The sequence below is a fragment of the Lasiodiplodia theobromae genome, assembly GCF_012971845.1.
Source record: "Lasiodiplodia theobromae strain AM2As chromosome Unknown scaffold_36, whole genome shotgun sequence".
Classification (NCBI taxonomy): Eukaryota; Fungi; Ascomycota; class Dothideomycetes; order Botryosphaeriales; family Botryosphaeriaceae; genus Lasiodiplodia; species Lasiodiplodia theobromae.
The window spans coordinates 106299-122275 of record NW_023336515.1 but is presented as its reverse complement, the minus strand read 5'-3'; the positions used below and the strand labels follow the sequence as shown (position 1 = coordinate 122275).

Here is a 15977-nt window from a genome sequence, read left to right as displayed (position 1 = left end):
ACGCGCCGGTCGCTCTTGCCCAATCCTTGACAGTCTTTTCAGACAGCATGCTTTGACATTTTCCGTTCCCGCTGCAGCAGAAACAGCCGAGCAAGCTGTGCAGTCGAACACCGATATCCCGAGAGCAGAGGCGCCGACTGGCTCCCCTCAGCAGAGTCCGTCAGCTTACAATCACCCATTTGCTTGCGTGCTGATTCCCTTAGTTGCGCACGTTTCCCCCGCAGCCAGACCCGCCGGTCCGAGCCCAATCGCCAACGAGCCAAGCCCCAGGGTGACCGATACAGTCCCTTCTGACCACGCAGCACCGGCAACCGCTCAGACAGTGCCAGATGCTACCGGCGAACACCCAAGTTCCAATACCCCCTTTGCAAATGCAGTCAACACGCCTATTTGGCCTGAACGTAAGTGTGACTGTCAAAACACCTCTGATCTGTAGCTGACGCGATTTCAGCGCCTTTTCTCGGTCCAACCCACAACTCAGCACCCACTCGGACTCTACACAATAATCATGTCAGGGAAGGCAATGAAGATGCAGATGAAATCGCTTTCTTCTTACGTCAATTTTCCGAAGGACTGGGCAAGGCGTATGGGCCCCTTTCAACCATATGTCGGCGCCGACCGTCACTTACACTGTAAAGAATGGATCTTGTGACATCCGATCACTACTTCAGTCGCCAAGTCTTGATTTTGGCGAGGCACTGTCCTCTATTAAGATATTCGGCCTGCGCAACTTCAGCAAAGCAACTGGGCCAAATGGATGAGCCCGAGCCGCGAAATCGACTTACAGATGGCCAAATCCAGGTCATGGATACAATCAGAGCCACAGAGCTGGACTATCTGTGGTACGGGGCCAAGTACTACGAAAAGGCGATCCAGGCACTAGCAAGGGAAATCTCAGAGAACCGTCCCGGCTCTTCAGCCAGCCTCAGCAGCCTTGTCCCATCCCCTTCCGAGATCTACGGACGCGTGGCCACCATATCCGGACCCATGTTAGAAGTCGAAATGCACCATGAGATGCCCGCCATTCGCCTAGTCGCAGCTTGCATCTTATGCCAATACGAAGATATCAGCGCTACAATGAGGGCGTGGTCTGGCCACGTCGATGGAATTTGCAAACTTCTGCAGATTGACGGCAGAGAAGAGACCCTTCGTACGAGCCATCCGCGCCCATACCAGTCGATAGCCCATCAGTCGCTCTTCTGGTGGTTCGTACTCAATGACTTCAAGGAGTCTTGTAAGACCCTCCCTTGCCGCTGATGCTCACTTACTCACTCATCGTCATCAGTTGTTTCTCAACGACACACGCGAGTCGACACCGAAGATTTACTTCTCTGGCGTAGTATGGGGCTTCCACTTGATGACGCTGGATATCCTCGCACTGACATGCCCACACCGGGCAGCGTCGATGTGCACCATGACAATGAGCAGACGGCCCTTCGCGCCCTGCTCCGCTTACTGTGCAAAGTAGTTAATTGCAAGTACGGAACCGTCTCTAATATTCTCGCCCCGGCCGAGCACGAGGCCCAGTGGACAAGACTACACTGCGCTCTTGACACTTGGCTTGAGAGAATCCCTCCATCTTTCCAGCCTGATGCCATCTTAAAACGTGAGTTCGGCAGCCGAGGGCCGGCCTCGGACATCTTCGCCGAGGAGATTTGGTTTACAAGCAGTACATGCGCATTCGCTATGATACATTATCACATGGCCCGAATCATCCTCTTGATGTGCGGGCCAAGCAACATGTTTTTTCGATCCAACACCAGTCCTAGGAGTAACTTTGAGCTTATGGGTGCCTACCGTGCGCTGGAGCATAAATTGCGCAACCACGCAAAGGCTATTCTTTCAATCGTTTTGGGCACGCCAGATGACAGTCTGAGGATACACTTGCTGCAGCCTTTGTATACGGCGGGTCAATGTCTGGCGGAGAAATCCGATCAATGTATGATAGTTGAGATGATTCGAAGCATCGAACAAGATCTGGGAATCATGTCCGAAGACAGAGTCAAGGACTTGGTCGAAGGATGGGGCATGGCTTACTCGGAGGAGATCTTCCGCTAAATCAATGTTTGCTTGCTTTCCTTGTTTCGATAAAGACTCGTCAGTTCATCAGTGTATCATCACGCAATAGTTATATTTCGAAACAAAACGCTCAACGGAAACCCTTCGATGGATGGAAAAGCCCCATTAGAAAACGGTAGCCAGGTCCCACATTCCAATAGATGTTAACACCAACGTGGTCCTACCTGGAGCGGTATTTCGAATTTCGATCAGTTTGAGGCCAATGGGGGCTCGCACGGGTAGACCGTCCGAAATGATTGGAGCGGCTAAATGTGACTCTTCGAAACTTCCAATTCGCCTCAAGAGATGCGGAAGCACTTGCCCAGGCATTGCGCCTGTCGTGACATGCTCTATAATGCCGCTGCACTATCCCAGGGAAAATGCCGCATGCAAACCGAAAGGAAAACCCGGAATGACACATTTTCTACATCCTGTTCCTGAAGGGAAACATGCTGTCGCTTCCCGTGGGGGGTCGATATGACATCAACACCCCGCTCCCCGCACCATGCCGCCGCACTGCAAATCCCCACGCTAACGCACTCCAACAAGCCCAGTATGCGGCAAAGCAGGGAATCGCCTAGCCTGCGACCGCCAGAATTCCCTGACTGTCAGCATCTCTTGAATTACTGCTTTGAGTAGCATATGCGCCGACTTTACCCGAACGCTGGCTGCCTCATCGTCCCGACCCCAGATTTTCCCCGCAGACGTCTCGCGGCTATGGCGTGTTCTACGAGAGCATATAAACACGGCCCTGTCCTTCGTTTCTCTTCAGTAAACAAGACTTGCTGAGTCTTATACACCATGGCGCTCTCAAACGACACCGGAAAGAAGCCATTCTTTGGCCAGAGAGGCGGATGGCTCACGTTTTGGATTACAGTACGCCTGTCTCACGCTGAGACATACATCACAGTCACTTACTCATTTCCAGGTTGCGTGCGCAACCGACATGACTCTATTTGGCTACGATCAGGGTGTTTTCAGTGCGTCACATATCCCCGCCTTGCTTGAATAAAAAATTGACCTTGAATGCAGGCGGTGTTGTCGTCACACAGAACTTTCTCGAACTTCACGATTTGGTCGGCCCTGGAAAGACCAAGGTCCTCTCCACCGTCACTGCTATCTACGATGTTGGTTGCTTTTTCGGTGCCATCATTGCCTTTACCATTGGTGAGAGGCTTGGCAGAAAGAAGGCAGTTCTCCTGGGCACCACTGTCATGGCCGTTGGCGCCCTCATCCAAACAAGTTCCTATGGCTTGGCGCAGATGTTTGTCGGGCGAATCATTCTTGGGTAAGGCATCCCAGGGCTGTGGCAGAACCAATGGAAAATCTAACAACGCTAGTTTTGGAAATGGCATCAACACAGCAACGGCGCCAATCTGGCAAACAGAGACTTCGCAGTTCAAATGGAGAGGAAAGCTGGTCATCTTGGAGATGACGATGAACATCGCTGGCTTCACTCTTGTCAACTGGATCAATTATGGCCTTTCGTTCAGAGGCGGGTCTGTTGCCTGGCGGTTTCCGTTGGCTTTCCAGTTCTTCTTCATATTCATTCTGTGGGCTACGGTCCCATGGCTTCCCGAGTCGCCGCGGTAAGCTCAAGCAATCCTATGAGAGTTCGCTGAACTGACATCCGTTTTAGCTGGCTCATTGGCCAAGGCCGAATGGAAGAGGCGCGAACGGTCATAGCGGCCCTCGAAGACAAACCAGAGGAGCACGAGTACGTAACTACCGAGGTTCAGACCATCGATTACAGCGTACGCTACGAACTAGAACACGGCATCAGGTGGAGAGATCTTCTTCGAGGCCGCAACACCGGATCCACGAAGACTATCCGTCGTCTGCTCCTTGGTGCCGGCACGCAGTTCATGCAGCAGTTCGAAGGCATTAATATCATGAGCTATTACTTGCCGACAGTGCTCATCGAATACGTCGGTGTCTCAAACGAGATGTCTCGGCTGTTGACGGCCTGTAACGCAACCTCGTACCTTGTCTTTTCTTCCTTGGCCATTCCCTTGGTCGAGAAGTGGGGAAGGCGGAAGCTCATGATGCTCTCGACCTTTGGACAAGGCTTTGCATTCCTTATCATTACCATCTTGCTACGATTCTCAACGACAAGCAGTAACGGCCAAGCGTTTGCTTCGGCATCTATCGCATTTTTCTTCCTCTACTACATTGCCTTCGGCATGGGCATGCTGGGGGTTCCTTGTCAGTTCCTAACACCTTTCTCTAAGAACTACAAGCTAACAAAGACTTGAGGGCTCTATCCTTCGGAAATCAGCAGCTACCCAATGCGTACAAAAGGGGCGGCGGTAGCGACTGCGACCAACTGGTATGTACAGTGTCAAGACAACGGAGACCTCGAGCTCAACTCGTGCAATGCAGGATCACAAACTTCGTCATCGTTGAAATCACGCCTATCGGTATCGAGAGCCTCGGGTGGCGCTTTTGGATTGTGTGGACCGTCTTCAACGCCGTCTTCTTGCCTGTCATCTACTTATTTTATCCCGAGACAGGTATGCGGACTAAGCTTTCTCTATCAAGTCTCGCAAACGCTAAAATATGATACAGCAAACCGAAGTCTCGAGGATCTTGATGAATACTATCGGACCAATCCTTCACTCATCGTTATAAAGGATCCGCATGCCATATCTACGAAAATGCCCGGCGTGAGGGCTCATACTGAAAAGCTCGATGCGGGTATGGGTACGATGCATGTCGATGAAGCAGTGCCAAAGAAAGGCTTGGATGGCGGTCAATTTACACGATAGATCTAGATGCTTTTCGGACGGGGGGTGGCCAAGCACTTTTTTTCGTGAGCCATTGATACCGACATGTGGCCAGGCTGCAGAGGTGGTTGTGAAAACCTACATCGATCTTATGCTTTCTGTTGAGAGCTTCGAGGTGGCTGTACTACTTATAACCACTGACAAAAGAATCAGAAATCGTAGTGAAGTGATTTATACAATTTCACAAGGATGTGTGGAAAAATGGAGCCAATTTATGTACACACGGTGTAGAAGAGGAACTGAAACATGAAGAGATGATACCAATGAGTGAATGAGAAGGAAGAATACTGCTCAGCAGGTAAGAATGTAAATGATGACCGACGAAAGATTTCAAATAGAAAATCCACCTGCGAGTTCCATTACACGGTCAGGATCAACCTGATTCCGGATACTGCGGAGACGCGCTGCGTTCTGAGTGCCGTAGAGTTCCTCAGCTGTGGTATTTGTGATGGCGTAGTTAGGGTAGGTTGTGAAGTTGGAGTGAATTCCCTCCTGCATGGCAACGTCCTTCAAACGATTGACAGACGAGCGCATCGCATTATACCAGTACTCATCATCATCAGACGAGAGCCAAGCAAAATCCATGTTAAGCTGTATAAGTGAATACATTAGCTGTGTTCTCTCTTGAGATGGTCGGTCTCATCTTACAGGTAGTGGTGAGTTGGTATGAGGATAGGCGCTCTCCGTTGCATGCTCACCCCACGTCTTCAGAAACGGTTCAATATCGTAGCTGACGCTCACTCCACTGTGCTTGATCATGGTCTTTCTAAGGGTCTGGAGAAGCACATTGTTAGTTTCTAAGGAAAATATAGATGGGCAGAAACCTACATCTGTCTCGTTTCGGACAGCAGCCAGAAACCCGGGAGTCAATTTGGAGGTAGAAAGTGTATGGAAAGTTCCACGAGCCTGTGGCATATAGTTTGCGGGAAATCCCTTTACGAAATCGTTGAAACTTTGAGTCTTTGTATGACTGATAATGGACGAGATATTCTCGAAGGGAGCAAATGCTGGCGGGCTCTCCGGACCATCATAAAAGAATAGCACCAGAGACACCATACCCACCGGTTCGCCCCGAAGTGTTGTGATAATTTGCGCTTTGGGGTCGGTGTTCTCCGCGTCGAACTGAGCGGTCGCATTGAGAACAGCGTCGATTTCGTCGCTTCCGTAGACTTTTACTCCACCCTATGTAGTTTGAGTATTGGTACCATCTTACAGAGACATCAGAATGTACAACTTACGTATACCTGGGGCGGCTGTTCGTGGGTGTAGAACTCAGCAGAAGCGACAACTCCAAAACGGTTTAACCCTCCCTTCAGAGCGAAAAAAAGGTCTGGCTGCTCCGAATCAACGCGAGTGATAGTTCCGTTCTAATTTAAGTTATTTAGCTTCAGCTGATCACTATGAGGAAATATTAAGGATAGAGGCTGATACTTACCGGAAACACTAAGGTGAAGCTCTTGACCGTGTCACACGTCAAGCCTTCAATAGTTAGCAATGAGTTTTCCACCGTGACATCTTTACTGTTCAAATTGAGTAGAACTAACCGTATTGATTAGTCTTCCTGTAAAGTGATACGAATCAGTTGAGCGAACACACTTGTGGATGGAATGCATTTGTGAAACTCGTCACGATAGCACCGGGTGGCGGAAGAGCTGCTTACCATGAGAAGCCACCACCAAGGGTGAAACCACCGACTCCTGGGCCAACCACACGGCCGCCAACAACATTGTAGCCAGCGTCGTCCAGTTCTTCGTAAACATCAGCCCACGTCTAAATGAGTGACACAACGATTAGTTTGACAAAGCATATCAGCAGGAAAGGGTTCCTTACAAGTCCCATGCCAATTTCGACGGTAGAGTTATCTTCAGAAAGCACGATTTGATCCATGCGTTTCAAGGAGATGTGGACACCCGGAGTGCTTGAAAATCCTGGATTAGATGCATGTCCACCAGACTTCACGGCGAATGGAGACCTCGTCGAGCTAATTATCTCCATCTGTGTCATTTTGTAAGCACTCTAAATGTCCTATAGGATGTATAGAGCAGCTTACTGCAGTGGCCAAGTCATCAACGGAACCGGGTTCGAAAACGCATTCTGGGATTTGGCTTGACGACAGATACCAGTGATGAATATCATGCACGAAAGCGGGGTTCACTGTGCAGTTAGCTTGGCGTAACGAGAGATGTGTTAGTCAATTCACTTACGCTTGCTGACGATATCGCTTGCACTCGATATCTTGGAGTCGATCTGATCACAGGCGTCAGAAGCAGCACTGGAACCAGCATTTGAGAAAGGTAAGGCTGTCAAAGCCAGAGCTGCCAGCAGCAAAGAAGTCGGTCGAATCATTTTTGAACTGAAAGGTTTGAAAATGGTATGCTCTCTTCCGAAGAAGCTGATGGTTGTTTATGTAGCCACGAGCGAACACAGCCACGTCCGTTCAACGTGGTGAATAAAAACGCCTTGATAATGATCTACTACCACCTGTTCTACTCTCCCTCTGCGGCCAGGGTTCAACCATGGCAGAACCATCGATTGAGGAGCAATGCGCCTCTCAACTTCTAGACCGCCCATCCTGTCATTTCAGTGCGGTGTAGGAGCCTTGTGCTTTCCTTTCTGATGGAGCCAATCACAGAGCGTAAAATACGAAAGGATCGGCAGGAAGGAATAGCAAGGGTACGTCTTGGATAGATTCGCGGACACTCCAAAGATCTACTCTTATCTCACCCATATTCATATCCTACCCCAAGTTCTAGTATTGCGAAATCCAAAGCGGTATGGGTTGGAACAAGAGTGGGCCGGCCCGCCTGACAGCTAGCAAATGATGTCGCTCTCCGTACGAAATACGATGAAAACGTCATTTAATTTTCTTACTGATCTACGCCGATCACTACCACATTTGGAACACAGTGTTTCGGTCTCTGGCTGGCCCACCCCAGCACACGTAAGAGTAGCACTTCACCGCTCAACATTTGAGGAGAAGCCGCTTGGTCCGTTACTGTCGATGTTGCGAAGAGGTGCAGAGTGTTATCCGCAAGCTTTGAAATACATTGATGCCGGCCTCTTTCGAGGACATGTTGACGACTTGACAGTGCTGAGCTCGGCACCAACATCAAGCCGCGTGTGGTTATTCTTGGCCGTATGTGCTTTCTGGAGCTTGAATACACTTAAAGTTCCTTAGATCCCTACGTAGTGGGGATGATCGCCCCCATCAATCAAATAGGTGGATTTGCTTGTTCTAGACGCCTTGCCACGCGATCGACCCATCCCAAAGATCATGTAGTGCACCGCCTGAGTGGTCTCAGGGCCAGAACGCCAGGATGCAGTACACAGCCACAAATGCTAGCTCTAAGCCTTGCCAACCCCTGATAGCCAATCGGTCTCTGTTCCGTATGGCTTGTTTCTCCTCCGCGCGGGGTCAATGTGCCTCATGTCCCTCATGAAAGGGGCTGAAGCCCTACAAGCCTACAGGGGGTATTCCACGTCCGAGCGCTAGAGATATGTTGATATTTCATTGAAGGCCGTGGTTCTGACCTATCACTTTGTAAGAAGAAGCATAACCCCGGGCCCTCACCTATTACATCACCCAAATGAGCTCGAGCTTCCCTGTGACGATTTTCGTGCCAGAGTCCCACTGCAAGAAGTGGATGCATGATCACATTTCTGACCCAGCCATGATCCTAGTTGGCCGCCTCTTTGATGTCATCGTGATCCCAGAGTCAAATCAAACTTGGGACGAGGGAGGATCACTGACTGTAAGACGGCAGAAACAGGTGGAAGGACAGCCGTTTGAGAATCAGGTGCACTCCAGCATTGATGGACCACATTCTCCCTTAGTCCGGCTCAAATTTCCTAGACAACCCCGGTGCCTTTCCTTTTTCGATACGGGGATACCACAATCGACCCCACCAAATCATTCACGGGAGTCAAATCGTTGAACTGTGAGTTGGAAGATCAAAGTCGCTTAGTAGTTCTTCCGCACGGGAACAGTACAGCAGTTGGCGTATTGAGGCTCACATGGCTCTCTTTCTCCAATCGATACTCCGAATTCAAGATCGTAGATAAGACCGAGGTCCGCTGTGGCTCAGCAGACAAGGTCCTGCAGTGGGGAGATCGACGACACATGAGGCACAACAAATTTTACTTATCGTTAGGCACAACACTTGGCATCTAGTACTTCCCTATCATTGTATCCCCTCAGTCCCGGGCTGACAAATGAGCGGAGTTTCACCAGCGATGATCACGCAAAACGAAACCAGATCGCAAGCATACAGACTTCAGGATCCATGACAGACTCGGGATGGCTCTCGAACGGTGGCCTGGACCTGCCTTACGAGTCCTCATTATTCGTCTCGAAACAGGCATCCACTCCGAAGTTGCTTTCATGTTCCCTGTCTTGCAAACTCATTTTCGGGGTCTAGATAAACGCCCATCTACACGCACTTGTGAACAGCATCAACCTGGTCTGTTGAGAAGATTTGGAGTTTCTCCTCTTACGTTCATTACATTCACTTCGTTTCTCTCGTTCAACTCACGTTTTCTTACGAACTTTACTTCGGTCACTCCATCAAGCATGCGAGTCTTTTCAATTGTCTCCGTGATATGCACGGCTGCTGCTGTCGTTCTGTCTATGCTTTCTCTCTTTGCAGGTTGGCAGCCAAACTTCATTGAAGATGCCGATATCATGGTGGTAAGTCTCTGGAATTTGCTAGTGTAAAGTTCTCAACTCTCAGCTGACTCCTATTCTCCTATTAGTTAGATGTTTCCAAACTCCTCAAGAATCAAACTGCCGAGAACACAGCTATCGCGTACGAGCAGACCGGAGCCATCACGGCGAGCGGGACCATGGTCACCGGAAAGAACGAGTGGTATAGCATTCATGTGATGAATTATTGCTTTGGGAACTTCAGCTCCGACGGGTCCCGCACCTTGGAGGGCTGTTCAAAGAGCACGGCCTTCTTCTCAATCAACCCCGTGTCACTTGCGAATTCGAAAACACTCGGGCCCTTCCAGATATCGTTCTCGCAAACAATCACCGATCTTGGCGGCAAGATCGAAAACGCGTATCAGGCCGTCTTCTTCTTCCTCTGCACGGGCATCGCCGCTACTGGTCTTGTCTTCATACTCGGAATGATAATAGCAATGGTCGATGCGCGCAGGTACACTCATGGCACTCGCGTCTCTTTGTTGAATCTTGGACTCTCAGCTGTAAGTGCCCGAACACGGGCCTTGTGCTACGAATCTTCTGCTAACACATTTTAAAGATCGCGTTCCTTGGTCTCGGGTTGTCGACTGGAGTCATTACGGGCGTACTGGTTCAAACGGTGGACAAGATCAACCAACTCGGCTCCGATGTCGGCATCTCAGCATGCAGGGGCGACAAGTTCTTGTGGATGGCTTGGTCCTCCACTGTTGTCATGCTGATAGTTACCATTGTCTGGTTCATGGACTACTATGTTGAGCGGAAGCTATTGCTTCGCGAGATCGAGCAAATGTACGCCGCAGGGGCTTTTGAGCGCAATGCTGGGCTCAGAAGGCGATCAATGGGGCCGCAACTGGGAGCTGACGTTTCCCCAGCAACTGCAAAATACCATAAACGATTCGTCACCGAAGTTGCAAAGGACGCCTTGGTGAGTACTCAGTTGCCACTGTTCTTTCAAACGAAATGCTAATCCAATGTAGGCGCATGCGGCTGGCATTGCTATTGCTGGTGGTGTGACAAAGATGGTCTAGAGACCCTATGTCAATCTTGGATCACGGTGTACAGTGCCACTTCGATACGCGCCTTGTGTACAGTCTATTCGATTCGTCTACTGACTTACTGGATAAGTCTATTAGCTTTGTCTCTCGTCCTGGGATTACCAGGACACAAAGACACAAAAAGGTTATCTCATTCATGAATTTAGAACCAATTTGGGGCATATTCTGTCAGGTTCCTGTGCAATGACCTTGAATGGGACAGATTTATTCTCATCACTTTCACATCCCACCATGCAGCAGGCGTGCATATCTTCGAACTTTCAGCCAACTTATTGACGACCGCACAAAGTTTGCAATATAGCCGACCCTCCGCCTTAGGTCTCTTTTGAATCCTTCCATAGCAGCAAAGTCTGTAGGACGTTCCTTGCACAGTGGGCCCATATTCTCGGACAAAAAGCGGGGGAAAATGTTGGTATCTAATAGGAGACTCATCGCGTCGGTAAGGCCACCTGCGCTCAACCTCTCCGGATCTCCGCACGCCCGCTGCCGCACTACCTGCGCCATCCTCGGTTGTACCAGCTAGCGCTGTCTCAATAGTGCTGGCTCGAGCGTCATTCCTTGGTTTCACATAGCAGTATCTTCAAAGACACGTGCGCCACGGTCTCTATTTGCTTTGAGTTTCAAACTCGAGAATTCTTCGAATGGGTGGTGCGATTTACTAATAGTGTCGGGTTTCACGTGCCCGTCTTTAGTAGTGAGGGGGTGTCTGCTCCAGTACCTGCTGGTCATGTCGGTATTAAAAAGAAGTGGAGGTGAGTGGGTTTAGTATTGGCCCGTGCCTTCACTTGCTGGCCTTTCTTTTTCTGCCACCTTTACATTTTTGCTCGTGTAGACTGTACTGCAGCACGACGTCATCCTCAAGCTCATCCCTATGTTAGCTTGTATCATTGGTTATCCAGTAATGCATCCGGCTCGGAAGTGTGCATCTTCCGAGTCTTTTACTGGAGAATATAGGCGGTAGAGCGGGGGAGTGCCGATACTCCGTACTTACGGTGGAGGTGGAATTCTGAGTACGGCCTCTAGACGATCTTTTAAGTCTCCTCGCAATGTATACTACATCGGGTGGAATGAGCATGCAAGAACGAAATTACTAGAGTATCGCCGACTGTAAGGGGAGTTTGATTTGCTAATTGAAGCACATCATGGGTAGTTTTGGTGAACAAGTTTCGGCCGAGTCGGATTTACATGATGGGCCGAAAACAGAAATACCCCGCACAAAGCAGGCATCAGAGGTCGATCGCAGGTGGAGTGGGAGAGATCTTCCTCGTAAATTCTGCACGATGAAACAATCAATGAAATGCCGTAGCGTTCACTGGTCGCTGTCTCCTTTAAGGTCCGGGCCGGATGCTCTTTTCTCGACCATACCCTTTACGCTCGGACTCCGGAGTCAATGAACCGAATAGACGCGACGTCAGTCCAACTATAATAAGCTTAATCCTTTCTTCTCAAAATAGAATCCAATTCTCGAAGACTCGCAGGAGCGGTCTTGTCGGACTCTATCTCGCATCGCTCCTTAATTGAAAATAAGCTTGCCGGGAAGCATGGGACTTACAACTTACCTTATCTTCTTAACGCTGGGAATATGGCTGGCCAACAAGTTCCTTCAAGCTATAAGATCCCCTCTCCGCTCAGTACCTGGGCACTTTCTGGCCCGTTTTACGCGGCTTTGGTATTTCAAAGAAGTCTGGACCGGGACATTTCCATGGACGAACATCGATCTGCATCAAAAGCACGGTATGTAGGAGGATATCCAGTTCGGTAAAGTCCAATGGCTGATCCAGTTAGGGCCCGTTGTCCGCATCGCGCCAAACGAGTACTCAATCGACGACCCTGAAGCCATGAAAATCCTTTACGGGCACGGAACAGCCTTCATCAAAGGCCCTTGGTACTCGGCCAGCGGCGTTCCGCACCAGGCAAACATATTTTCAGATTCGAATCCAAAGTCTCATGCGGTCGAAAGACGGAAATTTGCGTCGCTGTACTCAATGTCGACGTTGGTGACGATGGAACAAGCGGTAGATCACTGCGTGGACTTTTTAGTGGACAGACTGAAGGAATTTTCGCGGTATGTATTGCAGCCCTGAAACTCCACAAAATCATGAATTGCTGATCCTCTCAAGATCTGGGGCAACATTTGACCTGCAGTGGTGGCTTCAATGTTTCGCTTTTGACACGATCGGGGAGATATCGGTACGTCAAGTTCCTCGAGAGCATCGAAGCTACTGGGCTGACACTTGCGAAAGGTCTCGAAGCGTTTTGGCTTTCTTGATGCCGGTAATGATGCACTAAATATCATCGACGGGCTGGACAATTTTCTATTGTATTCGGCGCGCGTCGGTGTCTTCCCCGAGACGCATCCGGTCATTTTCAAGATCGTCAACATGCTTGGCGCAAACGGTTTCCAGCAAGTGGCCAAATTCGCCACGGAGCAGGTGCAATCTTACAAGAAAAACGTGGAGGGCGAGACTTTCTTGGGAAAGGCTTTGCGGATCCATCAGGAGCAGCCACAGAAGCTTTCGGAAACTGACATCCTAAGCATTTGCATGATGAATGTGTTTGCTGGAAGCGATACGTCAAGCATCAGCCTGACAAGTATCATGTGGTGCCTTCTCAAGAACCAGCATGCCTTGGCCAAGGTGCGTACCAAGTTATTTTGGACCAATGATGTACTGACACGGTGTATTGAAAGCTGCGAGCGGAGGTCGACGAAATGTATTCAAGAAGGGGAATTGATAAGGCAATCACATTTGCCGATTCACAAGATATGCCATATCTACAGGCCGTCATCAAAGAAGCCTTGAGGATACATCCTGCCACAGGTCTTCCCCTCAGCCGAGTAGTTCCAAAAGGAGGAGCTACAATCTCGGGTCATTTCTTTCCGGAAGGGGTATGCACCGCATTTCTCGTGTTGTGTTGTTATGCATACTGAAAAGAGCGGACAGACAGTCGTAGGCGTCAACACATGGGTTGCGCATTACAATAAACAGGTATTCGGCCAAGATGCGCACAAATTCAGACCAGAGCGCTGGCTAGTCAGCAAGGAAGCACAACAAGCTCTGGACAGGTACTGGCTGCCGGTAAGATACTATTTGAATCCAAAGTCGGAAGCAAGTTCTAATTCGTCGAATAGTTCGGTCACGGCTCAAGAACTTGCATAGGGAAGAACATTGCTCTTATGGAGATCTCGAAGGTGATTCCGCATCTGGTTCGACACTTTGATCTTTCTCTGGTGGACCCGAATCAAGAGCCGACCACGCACAATGTTTGGTTTGTGAAACAGCAGAACATCAGGGTCACGGCTAAGGTTCGGGATACTACCAACTTATGAGTATAGTTGCATACTGCTGTCGACTATCTGCATCGTCGATCGTGCTCTAGCGTTCCTGGTCCAAATTAGGCGAATCCTACGCAGTCATTACATGATCCCGTCTGTTTTATTCCATAGCTACTTTATGCCTACAACATGATTTTGGTACTGTGATTGTAGAAAATTGGTCCAGCTATTCGACGCTACGGCATGACGATTACCAGCTTCTTCGCCGAAACCCCTGCTTTCAATTCATCCAACCCTTTTTGCAAGCTGTGCAGCCCCTCTCCAACAACTTCTGGTCCGGGCAAGCACTTGAATCGACCGTCCTTCAGAGCCTTCGGCAAAAATTGCTCAAACACGGCAGGGCCAACAGGCGTATTCCTAATCTCACTCGCCATGACTTGCCCGCACTGCACACCCTCGGGCAACTTCTGGCTCAACTCGTCCGGTAGCGGCCTCACTGTGCACACCAGCCTGCTCCCCTTGCGTACCATGGCCGCAATCTCGACGCACTTCTCGACCGCGCCGCCCCCACCCACCGCATCAAACACTCCGGCGAGCCTGTACCGGCCCGCCTCCACAACCCGCACAATCTCTTCGACAACGCCCGCGATCTTGTAGTCGAACACAGCCGTGGCGCCCAGCTCATCCCGTGCATACGCAAAGTTCGCCGGCGACGCCGTCGCGAGCACGACGTAGCCAGCCTGCACCGCGAGCTGAACGGCGCAGCTGCCCACGCTGCTCGCCGCGCCCCACACCACCACCGCCGCCGCCTCGCGCTCGCTCTCCGCCACGCCCGTCTCAGCCTCTAACCCACGCGATGGCGGCGATGACGATGGCAGCCGCAGCCCCAGCAGGTAGTCTTCAAAAAGGCCCGCGGCCGCCGTCGCCGTGCCGAGCGGCAGCACCGCTGCGTCGACGAAGGAGATCGCCGGCGGTATCTTCGTGACTAGGGGTGGCGAGAGCTTTACGTAAGCCTGGAAGGCGCTGCAGGAGGGGTCTTTGGTGGCGAAGCCGACGGCGAGACCGAGGACGCGGTCGCCGACGCGGTGGGTGGTTTGGGCGGGGCCGATGGCGACGATGGTGCCGGCGCAGTCGCGGCTGCGGAGGGGTTAGCGATGCACCGTGGCGTTGTGAGCGGGAACGAATGGTAAGATGGGGGGGGCGAGGGTAAAGACCACCAGGAAAGGGGAAGGAAGTGGAGGTAGGTAGGCATTTGTAGTTGACTTACCCGAGAATCCAAGGGTATGGAAAGGGAATCACAGCCGTAGCTTGCACAATCCAGCTACACGTGGTATATTAGAGGTCTGGTATTCTTGGAGTAAAAGGGGAGGACCTGAATTACTCGACAGGATTGATGGCGATTGCAGCTGTTTTGATCACTACTTCGTCCTTGACAGGCGTGGGGTAGGGAGATTCCCGGACTTCCAGCGGGTACGCCTTCTCAGCCATGAGGAAAGCAGCAATATTAGCAGGTTCAGCCATGATTAGGTCGCTTTCTCACGCAATCCTGCAGGAAACAGTATGTATCGGTGGTTCGAGATTTCTTGAGACGAAGGAGACATGAAGATTTATCTACTCTACATATCGATGCTCTTCCGCATCATTCGTCCTTTAGGATGTGTGTCGCTCACTTGGAATTCCTTCTGCATTAGGGCTTATGTTGTTGGTACCGGAGATAAGATGACTTACGGCGTTAAGGTCTCCGCAACGGAGACTCCGTTGAACGGCATGGACGGTCGTGGACTCGGATTTAGCGGGGATAGCACAGACACCATCTATACTTTATACGTCCCGATAGACAAATCCACCCTTTCTCAGTGTTGGTGAAGATGTACAGCTGTCTTAAGTCTATCGCCGTTATGCCATATCGAGGTGGATCTTGCACTTACACTACTCTGTTGGCGCAACGCTACCGTCAGCATAGCTCTCATAAAACAGCACGTCTTTGCTTGGCAGGCCTGGTTTGGCTCTCACGGAGGATACCATGCCTCAGCCTATGCGGTACGAGCCTGTAGCTTGGTAATGAATCCAACATGCCCCATTTTGACAGCCTTTGCCATTTG

At 50.5% G+C, this 15977-nt stretch overlaps 6 protein-coding genes across 6 annotated transcripts; 4 read left to right on the top strand and 2 right to left on the bottom strand.

The window, feature by feature from the left end:
* Nucleotides 1-753: 753 nt before the first annotated feature.
* On the top strand, nucleotides 754-2058 carry LTHEOB_10108 (Zn 2cys6 transcription factor protein; the record flags this gene model as incomplete). The annotated part of the gene is made up of 2 exons (XM_035506717.1): nucleotides 754-1234; nucleotides 1286-2058. The coding sequence occupies 2 exons, from the start codon at nucleotides 754-756 to the stop codon at nucleotides 2056-2058; spliced, it is 1254 nt and encodes a 417-aa protein (XP_035368146.1).
* Nucleotides 2059-2859: 801 nt separating this feature from the next.
* Nucleotides 2860-4826, top strand: LTHEOB_10107 (Sugar/inositol transporter; the record flags this gene model as incomplete). Its single annotated transcript, XM_035506716.1, has 8 exons — nucleotides 2860-2934; nucleotides 2987-3038; nucleotides 3091-3346; nucleotides 3399-3647; nucleotides 3698-4263; nucleotides 4315-4387; nucleotides 4441-4571; nucleotides 4627-4826. The coding sequence occupies 8 exons, from the start codon at nucleotides 2860-2862 to the stop codon at nucleotides 4824-4826; spliced, it is 1602 nt and encodes a 533-aa protein (XP_035368145.1).
* A 348-nt stretch (nucleotides 4827-5174) lies between these two features.
* LTHEOB_10106 (FAD linked oxidase) lies at nucleotides 5175-7190 on the bottom strand (the record flags this gene model as incomplete). Its single annotated transcript, XM_035506715.1, has 10 exons — nucleotides 5175-5435; nucleotides 5493-5618; nucleotides 5907-6026; nucleotides 6083-6211; nucleotides 6280-6323; nucleotides 6389-6405; nucleotides 6505-6614; nucleotides 6675-6839; nucleotides 6895-6998; nucleotides 7049-7190. 10 exons carry the CDS (start codon nucleotides 7188-7190, stop codon nucleotides 5175-5177), a joined length of 1218 nt encoding a protein of 405 aa, XP_035368144.1.
* Nucleotides 7191-9471: 2281 nt separating this feature from the next.
* On the top strand, nucleotides 9472-10574 carry LTHEOB_10105 (Sur7 protein; the record flags this gene model as incomplete). Its single annotated transcript, XM_035506714.1, has 4 exons — nucleotides 9472-9531; nucleotides 9597-10049; nucleotides 10106-10471; nucleotides 10524-10574. The coding sequence occupies 4 exons, from the start codon at nucleotides 9472-9474 to the stop codon at nucleotides 10572-10574; spliced, it is 930 nt and encodes a 309-aa protein (XP_035368143.1).
* A 1568-nt stretch (nucleotides 10575-12142) lies between these two features.
* On the top strand, nucleotides 12143-13929 carry LTHEOB_10104 (Cytochrome p450 pisatin; the record flags this gene model as incomplete). Its single annotated transcript, XM_035506713.1, has 6 exons — nucleotides 12143-12335; nucleotides 12387-12666; nucleotides 12722-12791; nucleotides 12845-13237; nucleotides 13589-13678; nucleotides 13732-13929. 6 exons carry the CDS (start codon nucleotides 12143-12145, stop codon nucleotides 13927-13929), a joined length of 1224 nt encoding a protein of 407 aa, XP_035368142.1.
* Nucleotides 13930-14111: 182 nt separating this feature from the next.
* LTHEOB_10103 (Oxidoreductase) lies at nucleotides 14112-15396 on the bottom strand (the record flags this gene model as incomplete). Its single annotated transcript, XM_035506712.1, has 3 exons — nucleotides 14112-15012; nucleotides 15143-15196; nucleotides 15257-15396. The coding sequence occupies 3 exons, from the start codon at nucleotides 15394-15396 to the stop codon at nucleotides 14112-14114; spliced, it is 1095 nt and encodes a 364-aa protein (XP_035368141.1).
* Between the last annotated feature and the right edge of the window lie 581 nt (nucleotides 15397-15977).